Here is an 18,047-nt window from a genome sequence, read left to right as displayed (position 1 = left end):
TTAGACTTCAGCAGGGGATCTTGCAACGCTACGCTAGGGATCTTAAGAGGAGGGACGTAATATGTTTCCAGTTATTGTCTTCTTTTATAAATGATACCAGTCTCAAAACTTAGATAATTGTATATACTGCGTATTTATATATATGACGTGGCTCCGGTAGCGCTGCAAGAGTAAAAAATTGGACATAGTTACTTTGCCAGGACGACGACGATATAACGTTTCAGATTTGAACCTGTAAATCTAAATTTAGATTTGCTGTACGGTGTATTGAAAACTATCCTGATCAGTTATGGTTGAGGACTACCTACAAATACGTTAGTTGCAGGTAAGATTATAATTAATTTGAGTAAGTACTCAAGAACATTGAACTTACTAACTTTGATGACATGTAAGTAGGAATGATTATTTTTTATCCGTAAGAGAAAATAAGGCTGATATTGATGTCATTTCCTACTCAATTGAGTAGTAACACAAGAGAACTTCATTAGTGTGTGTTCTCATTTTGAGATATTCTAAAATGGTGTAGATCTCGTGCACTTTGCCAGATTCTTACTAGAAATGTCGCAAATGCTATTTATTTAGAATTTTTAATTTGGCTGGAAATAATGTGCTTTTATTTTTCTAACATTGAATAGATAATATTTATAAATAATGAAATTATCTTTTGTCACTTCTTTTTGTTGGTATCTAGTAATTTGTTTCCATGATTTTGAATAATAGTAATCAGGCTGTCATTTGGAAAACTTCACTGTTAAAGGAATTATTTCATAACTTCTAACTTTCCGAATAGTTTAAAATGCATAGAGTTGATATAGAGATATTTTATTTTTATTTATTATATATATTTTTTTAATTGGCCTGGATATACATGAAAAAAAGTAACGCGAAATAGGAGAGATTCAGAACGCCTACAACTTACGCACATTCAGGAAACCGTTGCCTCAGAAGGCGGCGGAAGCGGAAGGAAAATGGACAGGTACTCCAAACTATGGTTCTTATTGTCTTATCCCGTAGTGCATTATAAATTGGCCATATAAGTTAATTTCCATTCTGTATTTGGCCAGTCGGAGTTCATATGTATTGGCTTTTCAAAGTAAATGATTTATTTCTGCCTCAGGATTGTTTTATTTAAAACTTACATGTTAGCTGGAAGTTATTCGGTTCTGCTGAAAAATGTCAAAATTTTTACGACGAATATATGTCTTGGACTGATAGAGTATTTAACACATATTACAAGAGGGGCTGAAGACATCATCAGGACTAATGCGAAGAAGATAATAATTCTTCAATATGCCTAAAAAATGATTTAAAATATACATAATTTTGTACTCCACACACATCATAAGTTTAAGAGGGTATTGTATGGGTTCAATTCTCCACATAAGTTAGTTTTGACGTCATTTCGATCTACTGATACTGAAGTTAAAAGCATGTGAAGAACTTCTTGCATAACATGTATTAACCCTTCATAATTCTCGATAGAGAGTACTCGCTGACGCATCCGAAATACCGAAAAGTTTTTAGTCTTCCAGGAATAACTAGGCGACTGCAGTTTTCGTCTTACATATTATTGTTCAGTCCACTTGTTGCTTCAAATATCTTCGTGAAAACAAATTAAGAATAAGGTAGCCGATTTCAGATTTTTATTTCCAAATGAAACAACAGTGTATAATTGTAGTTTGTAACAACATGTGTACTGTTTTTGGAAGTTCGTATGGGGTTAATAAAAAGAGCGTGCTAATTTTTCTTAATGGTTTTATATTGTATTTCTCTCAATTTTTCTAGGCCTTGCAACGTCATTCTTCAATGAGAAGAATCGCAATTTGGTTCGCGATCTTGTAGAATTGATTTCTGAAACTAAGCAAGAATTACCATCATGGCTAGAAGCACTTGCATCAGAAATGCGGCACCCACAAAACAACCGTCGTGGCGGTGGACAGAAACGGTAAGTTAATAAGTGTTGTAACAGCTGTTCTTGAAATTAACATTTCTCTTCTGACCAGTTTTAATTTAATGATATCATCATGTAGAACTGGTGTTCAATATTATACATACCAAAATCTCAGAAAAACATTTCTTAGTTGAGAAGATACAATGCTTCAAACAATACAAAAATAATGTTCTTACGTCATGGCAACAGAAACAGCTGTTTTGGCGTGACATCATACATCAGTTCCCTTCTCTTGAGCCATATTGAATGATTCAGGGAATGCTTTCGTATTGCAGTTTCTTACTGTAAACTACAAATAAATTAGTCATACAAGTTAAGCAAGTGGGTACTCCATACATTGTCAACAGCCAACAAGGAACTAGTGTAGGCACACCAGCTGAAAATTAGGGTCAACCTAGAAGTAATTGATATAAAGCTGACTTTGGTGTTATTTGACGCAGAATTCATTCAAGATTGACACATTGAAAGTCCATGATACTAATATCTGACCCTTCATAAATAAGTAGGTTGTGTGAATTGCAACTAAAATTGGGCACAACGTTTATTTCAAATAAACTTATCACACACAACGTAACGTATACATTTAACATTCTGTCAAAATCTTTATTGTTACTCTCAGACAAATCAAGAATATCAGCACTGCAACATAATCCAGCATGACGGTGAGCCACATAATGATACACACTTTAGTTCATGATTTCAACATGAGCAGATATTTATGTTGCACAGGTTCCTGGATGAAGATTTGCATTTACAGCGTCTCACTTTCAGGAGAGCCTGTATTACTGATGCCGGATCTGTTTGAATTGGGAAGCATCCAGCCCCACTTAGTTGGAACAACGGCGTTGTTGAGCTGACGAACTTGATTTTCGAGATGTTTAAGAATGGAGTATACACAAGTCTCATGACTTGAAGTGAGATAGTGATAGATGTATTTCAGATTTTTCAACTAATAAATCGCTGTACAGACTGCGTGTAACCAGACCAGCTGGGTCTTGAGTTGTGACAGTCGTGAAAATTCCAACTTTATATCATGCCATATCAGGTGGCAACACAATTACTAACTTCAGCTGAAGAATTGGTTTCAGCCGTACAGAAGATAAATCACGGATATTACCTGATTCACACATAGTAAGAATAATATTCGAATTCTGAGACGAATGTTCGGACCCAAGAGGAATGGGAATGGGGAATGGTGGGAATTTTATAACGAGGAACTACGAGGCGTACATAATTTATACGGTTATCAAATATTGTTAGGGTCATCAAATCTAGGAGGCAGGTCATATAGCGTGGATGGAAGAAGGTAGGAACGCTTTCAGTTTTAACTGGAAGGCCAATCGGAAAACGACCATTAGGAAGACCTAGTCGCAGATGGGAGGACAATATTAAGATGGATTTCGCAGATACGAATACAAAGTAGAAACTGGGTCCAGTTGGCTAAGGATAGAAGTCAGTGGAGAGCTTTTGTGAACGCGGCATTGAACCTTCGGGTTCCATAGAACACAGTTAACATGATAAGAAGTACTTGCAAGTTTTGAATGCTGTCACTGTTAGCCTGTTGTCTGGTAGTTGGTTTTATTGGAGTTGTCATTGCTATTATACCCATACCGTAGAACGTATTTCGTGCGTAAACAGTGTTGTTCTTATGATAACGTTGCCTTCGGCCCACTGAGTGAAATCTTCAGGATAGAACTCTTTCAAAATGATGATGTCTCTTCAGAAGCTACTACCGATTGCTTGCAACGCATGACTTTGCTGTAGGGTACTGAAAATTCGAGTTGGTAGAGTTCTTCTCGCAGCCAGCGAGTTCTAAGTGCATAATTTCATTTGCAGTCCAACTTCAGGCATTCGTGGGGGAATCGTAGATATCGGTCTGTAGGCAGAGATGTTCGCATGGCCAAGTGACGTCTTGTTTCGTCGCAAAAGGAATAAGGTTCTGAAGAAATGTTTACAATGTTGTAGGAAGCCATGACTCGATTAAATTGGAATCTCACATCTCTTCCATTTCTGGGTAAGTATTAATTTTGTACACTAGCTCACAAATACCCGCCTTTATAAACTTTGCTGCTAATGTCATTATCTGATTTTGTCAGTCATAATTTGTGTGTGCATTTTCGTACCAGTTCCTTGGATCAAATATCATCCAAACATACAACTTCTGGCTTATCAGGAACAGTACTAAAATAGACCCCCTACAGATGATCACCCTAGCGTTCTATAATTTTTTTATCTTAACCATTTCACAGAATATATTTCTTCTTTCGCAGCTAGATTTTTCATTTCTTCATGTAGCTCTATTACTGTCATAAACTCCCAGTCAGATTAATTTTCCGGTCACTCACACAACAAAATAAATGCTTCGTCTTTCTCGTTATTCAATTTCTGACCAGGTATCTCTGCATTGGATTGCTCGTTTTTCTCCTTTGTGTAGACGTCTGCACAGGACATTGTTTGTTCAGACGAAATCGATCATGACAATTCTTGTGATAAAAAAAACTTCAGCTACAACAAAATCAGCACAAGTGTAAAGCCTTTCAGCAACTTCCAACCCGCCGCTTGTCATTTCGGCTGCTGCAGTGGGAATTTATAGTATTTCAGCTATGTGAAACTTTTGACGCTCTAGGTGATAAAAGTCAATTCTTTCACAACATAAAAAGTCTTCCAATTGAACTCTGACACAGATTGGAGGCAATTTCTTTTAGGGGATGGTGCCTGTACCTCTTTCTCACATTCTTCAATTCTTCTACTGTTTGTGTAGTCACGGCGACAGTCTTGGTGTACTTTCGCAATACCATTAAGTTTCTGGGTAGCAATGATTCTATCCCGAGTAACATGATCATTTCGACATTCACTTAATGTAAAAAGTATCAGAAGTCCTTTAGATCCCACTTTCTGAAACCCACTAATTCTGTTGGTATCCGGATTGCGACATATGAGACTTATATTTACCTGTGTGCTAAAGTCTGAATCTTTTCGCCTAGTGTGGACTTTGTGGTGGACAAACACCGTGCTCGTGGGTTTTCTCGGTGTTCTCCCGTTTCCTCCCACTTTCTTCATTCCACCATTTAACTCCTCTCATCATCACCGTCTCCTTTAGCCTAACCGGCATAATCGTGGGACGTAAAACTTAACGATTTCATTTCATTTCTTTTCGCCTAGTAGTCATTTCATGCGACAAATGTTAATTCACAGTATAGCCTAAAAAAATTCATTCATAACTTCTGTCGAGGTTGCGATTCAAAATTTCAACAAAATATTATATACCTTTCGCAATATAATATATATATTTTTTTGCAAAACTCTCTGAAAATACGCCATTAGCTTCGCTTAATTAGACATGATAGTGTAGACAAAGCAACGTTCGAGGTACTAGTGACTGTTAACAGATAATATAACCTTTGATATAGTAAAAGGTTTCCACGTTGTCCATTTCAATAGAATTTTTACTCCTCTTTGGTTCTTTTCATTCAATTAACAATGTCATTTTTGGTGTCACCCTGTATATGTCCATGGACACAACTTCAAAGAAACGAAAAGAGCATATACTTGTGTGAAACTGTGCAGTCTTCAGCTTTGAAGGGATTAGTTCTCATATGAGTCATACTTTTTACTACACCAAGTTATTCTATACCATATAATTTTATACACTTTACATGGTAATTTCAGCAAATTTGGACCATCCTGTATACATTATCCCAACTTTGATAGCGGTGGGCTTTTAGTGTGTCAATCTTGGATGGATTCTGCATCAAATGAGACCAAAGTCAGCTTTATACCAATTACTTCTACCTCGGATGCTAGTGCGCCTACACTAAACGAGTGGACAGTTGCTTGTTCTTGCTCTCTCAACATCTGAACACAGCCATTTTTGATCGCTTGCTCACTGGTGATGAAAAGTGGGTTCTCTTTGTCACCACGTGATCCTGTTCTTCACACCTCAAGACCACATATCATCCACGAAAGGTGATGTTCTCTGTATTGTGGAGTTATTGGCAAGTGGTACATTGCGAGCTCCTTCCACCTGTTCAGATCATGACTGCTGACCTCTGCTCTCAGTAGTAGCAAAGGGTGCACCGTGTATTGCGGCAGAAGGAGCCGGTGTTGCTGAATCAAAAGGATGTGCTAATAATTTTAAGGGGGTATTGAATAGGCATGACAATGCCAAGCCACAAAGAGGACTCGGGAGAGACTTCAGCAACTTGGCTGGGAAACACTACTGTGCACCATATTCACCGTACCTTGCGCCAACAGATTACCACCTGTTTCATTCCCTCGACAACCACTTCCGTTGAAGATCCTTCGCAAATAAGAGAGGCCTGTGGAACGCACTTGCTGACTTCTTTGCATCCACGACCGCCGACTTAGGATATTGTGCAGCTGCAGGAACATTGGCAAAAATTTTGGGTGCTGATGGAGATTACTTAGAAACTCCACCGTATTGCTCTTTATCACTGCTCTAGAACGGCAAGAATTTTTTTTCATTACCTTATAGAAATACGTTGTTATATAATCTTTCAAATTAATACACTAAAACTTCGCCTTTAGATATTGGAGTATATTCAAATAATTGATTATAAACAGAAAAATAATTCACCTTTCAAAGAAACCTTAAATTCTTAACTTTTAATTGTTCGTTTTATTAGCAACGTCATAGACAGTCTCTAACCGACACAGATAGTTTCCAGTGAACCGATGTATGACGCACAAACATGGCAGTCGCGCACGAGTAGCAAACCGACATTTACTCTCAAATTTCGACTAGTTAGAATCAACACATGAGCGAAAGGAAGTGTTTCCTGCAATCACCTAGCTGTAAAGTATTTTATAGTGCAATAAGAAGAGGAAGTGAAATGTTCATTAAGTGGGATAGTATTTGTGGTTAAACAATACGGTTGGACCGTAATTGTGGTAGGCATCTTACGATTATGAAGTTGCAGCTCTCAATACAGATTGACATTTAAAAATTCGGCAAACTCTAGACAGAGGAATGCAAGATTTTTAATTATGCATGCTGTACTATACGGTATTTAACCGAAAATGACTTACCTATATAATCGTGTAAAAGAAAATTAAACACTAAGTGAAAAACAAATTAAATTTTAATCTGAACCAATTAAATTAAATAGCTCGTTAAAATTTTAATTCAACTAAAATTAATTTCTCAGTTTTTAAAAGAAATACTCAGAATTTTAATTTAGACAAAGCAGTAGCGCGCCAGTACGTTAAATTTGAAAATGTACTCTGAAATCCGAGCCGGATTTAAATGATCCGGATTTTTATTATGGATCTGTATTTGCAAGTGTGTGTAAAACTGAAAAGTAAACATTTAGTAGCTATTTAAATGATAGCGTTTTTATATTACCATTTTCCATGTATAAACTTTGTGTAGTTCGATAGCAATGATCAAGTCAGAAACTCTGAAATTGCAGGAAATCATAAATTAACACAACATTGTATTAGCATCTGCTTGCAACAGTTGATTGACAGTGAAGCATTTATAGCTCTTGTCTTCCGTATTTGAGAATGTTATGGTTTGTTATGGAATATTTAGGTATAATTCCAACTTAGCGATCAAGTCATTCTTGTCGGAGTAACTATCTAATTTGCGTTGCAGTCCTCGAATAAATTAAAGGGATTTCATATTTTGTAACTTGCTTACTTAGTCAATTGTAATTATAAACAATGAATACCCGAGAACTTAGTATTTCGAACATATATCTAGAACTTTCAGAACAATTGAACAATTTTGGAGATACTTATGATTAGCTTAGCAGTGAAAGTTAAATGTAAACGAAAATTATTCCATATTTGGTAAGTTCTGATCTACCAAACAGTAAAATATAAGATCCATGTGTCTCACATACTGTGGAATGTTTGAATCCATAAACGATGACTCACCTAAATTGTACACGGTTTTGGATAAAACACCAGTAGTAAATCATTAACCTTTGTCAACTCAGAAGAGGTAAGGGCTGATAGACTAGGTTAGAGATTTTGTGAGCTATAAAGGAATATAACACAGTCTTTAGATACATGAAAACTTGGTGAAAGGTGAGTAAAAAATTGTTTTCAAATGCTTGCTTTCATATTAGGCAGACAAATAACGATGTCAAATGTCATGTGATTATTTATTAGTAAGTTTCATGCATTTTCTAAGACTTAATACGGTATTGGGGCTAAGTAACAATGTCATAGTCATGTGCTTATTGATAAATATTTTCATGCGTTATTCCAAGACTTATACAATGTTCGGTTTGCAGATTTAGTGGAGGATTTGGAGCTCGTGATTATCGTCAACAAGGACGGGGCAGCCAACCTGCTACTGCTCGTAATAACAACTACGGATCATATGGAGGTCATCAGGGTGAGTTTAAATTTTCTAATATTGTTCCTATAACAGGTTAATAAACTGTCCTAAGGTTGTTTATTATATAGTCTGCTGACTCATAAGTTACATTGTATGTCAGTTGCACTCAAACTGCATTTTGTGTTGAGTTATAATCAAAATACCATCCTGTAGATTAATAAATTATAATTTATTTATTTTTTTAATTTATAATGTTAGATACTGAGTTTTGTTGAAAGCTTTTTAATTATCTTGATAGAGAGTATGTTTTTGTGGCTGTCTGCGGTAGGATATGTATATGTGCAAGGACTCTCAATTTAATTCGTACCGAAAACACGTATGAATATAAAGCTCGCAAGTAAGTCATAATGCTCTGTTTGGTTTGGGAATGAGCGAGAGAGAGTGACGGGACAACGAAACATCGCCATTCCAGAAGTGCAGGGTCAATAGCAAGACGTGTGGTCACAGACGATTAAGATAATTATAAAATAGTAATAGAGAAAGGCTCCTAAATAAGGAAAAGATTTGAGGCGCATGATTCGGCCGATGAGCACGGTGGCGTGAAATTTTATTGCCGCCCTGAAACGCGATTTTTACATTATGGCTGTACCTCTTTTAAGTAGATCCGAAAACGAAATAAATAAAAATAACAAAATCAGATTTTCGATCGGAGCAGCTTATTGGTAATAAATTCGTATCATACATATTGGTCATTGCTTGTAACTGCTAATGTGTTACATAGTGACCGTTTTATGAATTTTCGTCAATTTGGCTTATAAAATAATCCACGATAAGATTTTCACATTCATTGTAAACTGTCAAATAATTTCTTACCAAAGAGTAAATTTGTTGGGAGTTCCTCGTTATACTTTAAATCTCGACTTCGTGTTGTCATCGAAGCAGAAGATTGCTGTCAAATTAACATATTTCCAGAACGTTCAAAACATCAAAAGGTCTCGTGACAGAACCACTAGGGTTACAACAAACCTGGAAAACCTGAAAACGTTAGGGAATCCTGCTAAGTCAGGGAATTCATTTGCAAAGAAAGATTTTAAAAACATTTGAAATGAAAATTTTAAGACTATTTCAGACGTGGTTGAGTGCGTATTTTTTAATTGGCAACTTCAAACGTGGACACTTACCTATTGATACCACTAATGATGTGTAACAAACTTAACGTTCTGTAGCTGTGTGCATTATCTTTCACTTGTGCAGTAAAATATCATGTTGGTGAATCATCTACAACATCCAGTTGGATCAACTACCGCATGGGAAATTCATTTTCGACGCGCACACAATTTCATTTTTTCTTTCTTTCTAGTTCAGATTTCATCCCGAGTTGTTTTTCTGTATTTTGTTTTCCTTCAGAATCATTGAGTTTTGAAACTGAAAGCAAATAAGTTTCTTGCGTATTACATTAATTGAAGGGCAGAACGAAGTGATTGATCGTATTTCAGATTAAAGGGTTGGACATATTGTGCATGTTCATAATAACCCTAATACAAATTCGGTGTAGTAGTCGGTAGTGTGTTTACTTCTTAGGTCAAGTTCCTACGTTCGAACCATGGTTTTTCTGGTAAATAAACAGTTTTTCTCGGGGTTCTTCCGTTTCGCCCTATTCAAATTCGTTTCGTTCGTACATCACTGACTCAATACTATCTCGTCTGTGAGACATTAAACTAATGCTGTAATGTGAAGTATAATGTTAAGCAATTAGTTTTCGTCTTTCAGTAACTGTAAGGTGCGTTCGGGAATTGTGAAACTACAAATTTGCAATGATTGACTTTCACTTGTGTGTATAGTGCTCCGAGACACGATTTTAATTTTCTCAGGAACAAGTTGTTCTTTGCTCGCTTTCTGGCAAGAGATTGTTTACTTTCGCGGTAGTATTTGTTGCTGGAAAATAGAATTTTGTAATACTTAAATGTGCTAAACTAATAGTTAATATAAAGTAATAAAGACATTATTACAATTAATTCCAAATGAATAAGTATCAACCTGAGAATGAGTGTGTATGCCTTATCGTTTATTGAAGTGCGTTCCGCATTTTCATTTCTTACCTTAGAAACTTAGCCAGTTTTTGTATTTAGTCTACGCGTTTCAGCATTGTTGTGTCCCAAAAAGGAAAAATGTGTTGCAAAGAATGCAAATTTGATGCAAAGAATCGAGGCGGCGTGTGCGTGATGAAAGAAAAATATTTAATGGTATCGTCAGTAACATGCTTTTACGACAGCATATTGTATATAACGCCGATCGGAGGGAATGCTTAGCAACATCTTTCAGGTTGTAGAGGCAGGGTAGAAAGTGAAAAGGTGTAGCTATAGTGTTTGGTGTTCGTTGTATTCAGTGTTCTTATGCAGACACAAACCATGTTAGTTTCCAAGTGTTTCAAGACCACGTTCAGTACTTTCTGATTATTCTTTATGATGGTTTTGGAAAATACCAAATGACAAATTTTCTGCTTGAGGGCGGCAAGCGGTAGCAAGTCACATGGATGATAAAAAGCATGTGCACATGGTCACGTCCTTTTCATTTTGAAGAACAATTATACCTTTGTGAATCAAGAAAACGAAACAGTATTTTCCGACTTCTATTTCCATCCTATTTGTTCCTCATCTATACAGAATTGGGGTTTCTGGTGATATCACGTGATCAATTGTGGATTCTACGATGCAAGTGGATAAGAGTTCAGGGACGAAACAAAGTAGTTTGCGGGAATTCTTAGTTAAAAAAAACTTTGAAAGTGAGCCAACTAGCATTTACAGAAGCCTATTGAATAAACTGATAACGGTTTCCAAACTTTCCTTATATACTAGAAATTTGGATGCGGAGTTCATGACGTTTGTTGGGCATCCACATTTATACATTATATGAATGATCTTGAAAGCAATTCTTAGTTTAGCTTTCTGTAGAAACTATGTGGCTAACTTTGTACATTTTGTGTATTCTTCTGTTATTCACTAAAATTTTAAAATAGGGACATTAATCAAAGTACATGCAAAAAAGACACTTTCGTACATGATAACTTTGCACTTTAAGATTCTCTAGTTAAAGAACTATGTACACTCATGTTCAAAATAATTGGCGCATATCTATAACTGTCTTCTTGTAAGAGTATAATTTGATGATTTTGCGGGGTACTTTTAATACTGATACTATGTGCATAATCGGGAAATGTATATTTGTGGTAAATTTCATGGGAAAAGAATGATAAATGCGAAAATTAGAATGAGTAAAACAAAATGTTGATAAATAAAGATTTATTTTCGTTTTATTATTTACTGTTGTTTTGACTTGAAATTTACCACTTACATGTCTTTGCCGATTATATACACATACTAACATTATAAGAAATACCGGACGAATTCGTTATCAAATTATATTCCTACAACACATATTTATAGATATGCGACAATAATTTGGGACATGAGTGTACATCTATTTTTGTTCGATAAAATTTTGAATAAGGTGAGTCAAATGGAGCAAATGGATATTCTCGTTTGGTACTGGAATACTTCAGTTTAGAAAATATCAACTTATTTCTTTACATCAGTATTTTTGAGCCTTCAAGTGTATCCGATCTGTTGAAACCATTGTATATTGCAAATTGCAACTGATGGTCCAAATGATCAGGTTCTTAAGCGATTTCATATAATTAATTGGTGTCATTAGAATTAAATGAAGACTACGAAATTCTAACATCCAACCAAGCGCTCGTTGGTTTGTACACAGTAGCTACAAAACAGCACTCAACTTATCTGCGTGGAGAATTAACGAGTTTACAAAGATTTCCTATGTAAACGGTTGCAGTAAAGCTTTGTATGTTTCCTCTGAAAATTTGTTCAGTTAAATAGGTTATGGATATAAATGTAATCGAAAGAGCGCTACATATCATACTCTATTTGAAAAATATATTGATTCTAAGCAATAACTTCTCAATTTTGATCTATTTTATGAAAAATCTTGAATGGCTAAATTATTTCTTCTGTTGGTGGCTGTGGAGTTTTCTTCTTCCTTCCAGGCGGACAAATATTTGATGCCATTCTTGTACATTAAATTGTATTCAATACTTAGAAATAATGGCAAGCAATTTCTGAACAGCGAAGTTGTAAAAGCTGTTAAAAATCCTGCACAGATACTTTCAATAGATTAGAGACTTTAGGAATGCAGCTAACTTTCTACCAGTGAAAGATATTTCGTAGGATTTGGAGGAAGATCAGCATTTATAGGTATGAAAAACAAATTTCGTTGAGACGAGTACAGGGACTGCTTTGATTGCTATATCTGATAAGCTGATTAGTAAAAGAAGTCCTGTACTTAATAAAATTACGTGTTGAGCACTAACAGTCATACTTAATCCAGTATTAAGCAATTGTCGAGTGACTAACTTTAGAGGAACTCATTTCTACGAACTGAATTTCTTCCTCAGAAGCAGATCAAGTAAAAATCTATTATCTTAAAATTTATCCAAGTAAGTATTCCATCAAAAAAGAGATCTTGATTGGGGGGGGGGGGACAAAGATTGGTTTCAATTCATTCAAAGTTTAGTACCGTGCTGAAATTTACCATGAAGATTCTGTACATGTTTCATGGAAATGCACCCATTGAAAGAGGATTCACTGTGAAAAAATGTTTCGTTGAAAGTCTTCGTGAAGAATTTCAAAGCTAAGCAATATGTTCATTTGGGGTCTCTTAACGGCTGTATGGCCATCATCCTCGCAACGAAAGGAAGCTTTGGGAACGAGAAAGAGGAGCAGCGAGACAGAATTTATAACATAGGAAGAAAATTAGTACCTGGAAAAAGTGTACTGAACTACTTGGCAAAGAAAATTGCTTCAGCTCAAAAGCAGCTGCATCCATGTTAGATTTTTATTATTTTATTAATTACGTGTTATATGTGGTGATATGAGTGTGAACGAGAAAGTTACTTAAGGTAACATCTTAAGATCAGATCGTAGGAAAGGTGTTGTGAAATATATAAATTGAATATACAGGGTGTCTATCGGTGACATGTTATGAAAGTCACGAAATCAGAAAACTCTTATAAAAGTCAAGAAATTTAGCTTTTGGGTCTCAGATTTTTATTTATTTATTTATTTTATTATTATTATTATCTGTGAAAATATAAGTATAGGCAGGAAAATTTCGGCTTTAGACGCTACCAAATCGCAAGCAAAGCACGCTTGTACCGCATGCATGAAAATTCGGCCCAATTCGCACCCAAATTTGCTCTTGAGAATGTTACTAAATTTTATGGTTTGGGAAAGAAAGGGTCACAAAATTTCAGTTTAGAATTTCAGTAGACACTCTGATATAGTGTAATACAGAATTTTTCGATATTTATACAGGACACGAAATTCGATAATCAGTACGGAAAAGTTCCAAACTTTGGCAGACTCCCTGAGCTTAGTTTCATTCAAATCAAATTGTAAAACAATTGAGTCGGTATTCTATGACTGATCAGTATTTGGATGACTTTTGGTAAGGACTTTCGATACTTCAGAGTAAAGTGGTTTTTATGTTCTCATTAAACTCAAATCTAGAAAGAGCATCTTTAATCAGTAAACAATGCGTAGCAGATAATTTAAAAGAAACTTAAGTAGCACTAAGAGTTGCGTAACATTCAGTACCTTCTTCTGGTGACCTTGAACTATTCATAAGATAATGCACCAAATACTCGTACTAGTTTTGCAGAAGCAACAAATTAGCGATGAGAGGTAGAGTAAAGAATTAAATACAGAAAGATATTCTGAACAATCTTGAAGGTTCGAAGATTAAAGTAATCTAACATGCGCAATATTGATGAGGAAGTAATGCGTTTCGAGAAGTGAAATGAGTAACATAATGCTCTTGATTTTTTTTGTCAAAAGATATGTCGTTAATTTAGAACACCCAGTTTTATATACATACACTCACCCTTTTCCGGTGAGTATCTTGCTATGATTTTTTCCTGTGTGACCAAGCTCTCATGTAACGAAAGTTATAGATTAAAGTTTAAGGAAAGATGTTTAAGTTCTTCCGTTGTGCAGGAATTTTTATTAGATAAGTATTTTCTAAATTTATAATAAAATACTTTGTATTTATTTTTATATTATTCATTTTTCTAGTTAATCTCTGAAAAATATATTATGTATCATCGTTGTTGTGCTTTTTGATCTTGGTTTTCCATCAGCATGAACATCAATAGTCTGTATGGGTAATTACACATCAGGGGAAATTTAAAATATATATATTCCGGAAAATCGGGCAAAGTCAGAATTCTTTTCCGTAACTTTTGCTGCTACCTTGAGAATTTACAGAACTTGTTCCGATATATTCAAACAGTGGTTTTAAGTTTATTAGAACGGTGTCTTTTTTGTGCGGATGGTGGAAACGAACTACCAGTCTTGGTCTTTTAATTCAGACGTCCAGTTTCATCATAGGTGAATATTGGGTATATCATTAAAATATTCTACCTACAGTGTTATAGTCTCGAATGGTAAACATTTTACATTTTTCAGGTCAGAATTTTAAATTTCTGTCGAACTTGGCGGAACTTAGTTGAGAGTCCTTGGACATACTTAATAATTTACTAATTTTAGTCTCTGAAGTACCAGCGAAAGTGGATTCCTGATTTTTATAAGACACTTCAGCACGAGTTATGCGGTGAGTAGTGTGTTATAACAACAAACAACGCGATTACAATTCTTTACGTACCATACGGTAATAAATCCTTTGGCGGGTATCCACTTCCGCTGACGTACTGCATAATCTTCGATAAGCTACATTATACTTTGTAATGAGTGTACGAAATAATACGGTTATTGTTTATTGGTTCAGTCATTCGACAGTTCACATTGGCTTGAGCATAGTACTATTTGAAACAAAAATCTTTTAATCTTCATTACACGCTAATACAGGTTGATCATTTTATCTCACACTTCAGTGATTTTTTTTTAAATTAAGTACGTTTGCGAAACACACACACACTTATGAAATTGAATGTAATCTTCGAATCAGACACAATACTTTTTATAATATGTATGGGAAATCTACACTTTCAGCTTCAACGGTGAAAGTTGTAATATGGTATGGCATAATATCAATGGTATCATTTTTCGGATTATACCATTGATAGAGGAATCTGTCTTGTTAATATTCTGCTTAAATTATTGCCAAGTTTGTAGCTTATGTGGACTCTCAGCACTTCTTGAGGATCCCTGAAAACACTGCATGTTACATGTATAGGGACAGTAGGTGTTACAAAACTTGAAATCAGTCCCAAAAAAACTGAGAAACATGTGTAGTGATGTGTTACATGGCTCCACTTTTGAGAGAGTTTCGATGAAAATTAGTGGTATTATTCGTGTTGATATCGTATACTACTTTCTGTGAGCTCCCTCGTGACTAAGCGGTTAGTGCATACGCCTTAGACGTGGGAGACTTAGATTCGATTCCGGGCGGAAGCTCATGTGGTTCGGATCCCACGTCTCATGTAGCCTCACTGGTGGAAGAGAGAGAACTCAGAATTCAGTCGTCAACTTGTACTTAACCGAGTGCCGGCATGTTTAAAACAGTATACTCATATTGTTTGCAGATCCAATATTTTGTTTTGATCATATCTAAATATGCCTTAGCATTGAAGAACAGCGCATTCTTACACGTCGCTCCAATGACGTAAACCATTGATAGTATGCATTGTCACAGTTTTCACAACACACTATCTTGAAATCTTCTCAGTAAGCGCGTTAACTCGTTCAGTTGTGAGGTAAACTAATCGATTAATAAGTGATGTGATGATAAAATGATCACCTATTACTTCAAATTTGATAAAATTTCGACCAAAAATAAAAAAAATAAAAAGTGGTCATAGTTTGTTTCATAATACTGAAGCAAGGTAATAGGTGACCTTCTGTCCAGCTTCAACCAGTAAAATCATATGTCCTCCAGATTAGATAAATGTGAAGTATTGTAAATTATTGCATGTTCGTTATAAGGGTGAGTTGCAGAGACGATGTCTAAATAAACACGTTAACCAATAACCAGACTGATAGACACTTGTTTCACATTGTAGAGACGCTTGTCTCTGCAGCTGGCCCTTTATCAGTGTTTTTTTTATCAAAAAATAGTGAAAACAACCACACACGCTAAGAACACAATAATATTTTATAGTGCATGTGATTGTTTTCACTGCTTTGTGGTTGTATTTTTTAATTTCTTTGTTATGGTATATTAATGTAATAATTTATCTCGATGTGGGGCAAAGGAGAATATTCTTTCGCATTCAGCCAAACTCCCTTTTAAAGAAAGAAAAAAAATCTGAAATCCGCAGTGGCTTGCAACTTCATGAACAGAAATGTTTTCCTTAGTTTCTGACAAAGCGTATGTACATTTCCTTGTATGATGAAGTATAACCCAAAATTCACTTGATAACATACAAAAATCCGTAGATAATATCTGGAATATTAAAGTTACGAGAGTAGGAAACTCAGCTTTGGATTTTCTGTTTTTCGAACTCGAGATAATGACATACAGTTTCAAAGGTACTGATTGTTTTATATGTAACTATCTATTTGTGATACATTTAATAGCGTGTTTTAACTTATGTATTATTCCCTGGCTTCGTAAGTTGATCTTCTATCGGTAGCTCTTTGATCTCGAAATATATATGTAATTTAATTAATAATTTTTGTACTAAATTAAACGCTGTTAAGATTGTTGTTTCTCTCCGCAATGTACCAAAGGGACTTCCCGACTTAACCCGGTACTCTGTTTTATACGATTGATATATTCTATAATATCTTGATTTTATCCGTTTGATTTTTTTTTAAGTATTTTGCATTTATCTATTCATCCGTTTGTCTTGTCTCGTGTGGTATTATTATTATCCCTGCTTCTGTTCGTCAGCGATTAGCTTTCACATTTTTAGGTTGGAATGAGTCGAAGTAATATGATCATTGTAAAAAAAAAAATTAAACATTTACGTTAGCAATGCCGAAGCAATTAAACTTCTGAATATTTTCTTTAAATTTGGCCACATTAGGTAGGACGATAAAAGATTCGTATGGACTAGTAACATACATCCTTTCACTATTTATCATTTTTGTTGACTTTTCTCATATTTACAACTACGTTTAAGTATTTATTCATTTTATCTACGTTGCCATTATTGTTCACGAAATTTAGATTAATATGATGTGTGCTTGTCACAATATGTTTAGCGTGGCTGTGCGTAGCGTAGTCTCTGATCGCTGTCGCCTTTGGTGCGAGCAGTTCGATTACCGGTGGGAGCAGTCGATCGAAAAAGTGTAAAAGTTTTTTCAGGCTAGTCATCCTGCATGTGGTTTTCTTGGGTTTTCATCATTCACACCAGACAAATGTCGTGATAGTATTACGAAATACATTATGAAAAATAGAAATAGCAACAGATCAGCATTGAAGGATCAAGCTAACTACTTTTATGCAGTAGTGATGAAGGCAAAAGATAAGTTTGTAAGAGCCTTCGCAATGGCTTGAAAAAAAAAAAAAAAAAAAAAAAAAAAAAAAGTTCCGTAATATTGTAGGTAAGACATAAGTGTGTGGTTAAGGATTAGGAATTAGATTTCCGGGCTATCGGCATCTATGACATGTTAGCCCGTCTCATATAAGGAATAACATTCCTCGGCGATGACACTATTTAAGGAAAAGGAAGAAAGAAAGAAAGGAATGGGGAAGGGTGAGGTACCATCCCGGCATTTGCCTAATGTAAATTAGGAATACCTCACCCAA

General features: G+C 35.2%; 1 protein-coding gene across 3 annotated transcripts in view; it reads left to right on the top strand.

The window, feature by feature from the left end:
- bel (ATP-dependent RNA helicase bel) overlaps positions 1-18,047 on the top strand; it is a 136,652-nt gene that overhangs the window by 94,176 nt on the left and 24,429 nt on the right. For all 3 annotated transcript variants that reach the window (XM_081769361.1, XM_081769359.1, XM_081769362.1), the window contains exons 13-14: positions 1,786-1,945; positions 8,215-8,318. In XM_081769361.1, the coding sequence (XP_081625487.1) occupies positions 1,786-1,945; positions 8,215-8,318 (264 nt within the window). The remainder of the gene's footprint in view (positions 1-1,785; positions 1,946-8,214; positions 8,319-18,047) is intronic.

This window comes from Thermobia domestica, chromosome 8 (genome assembly GCF_964235325.1).
Source record: "Thermobia domestica chromosome 8, izTheDome1.hap1.1, whole genome shotgun sequence".
NCBI lineage: Eukaryota > Metazoa > Arthropoda > Insecta > Zygentoma > Lepismatidae > Thermobia > Thermobia domestica.
Note: the sequence above shows the minus strand (reverse complement) of the source record. Positions and strands in the feature narration are given on the sequence as shown.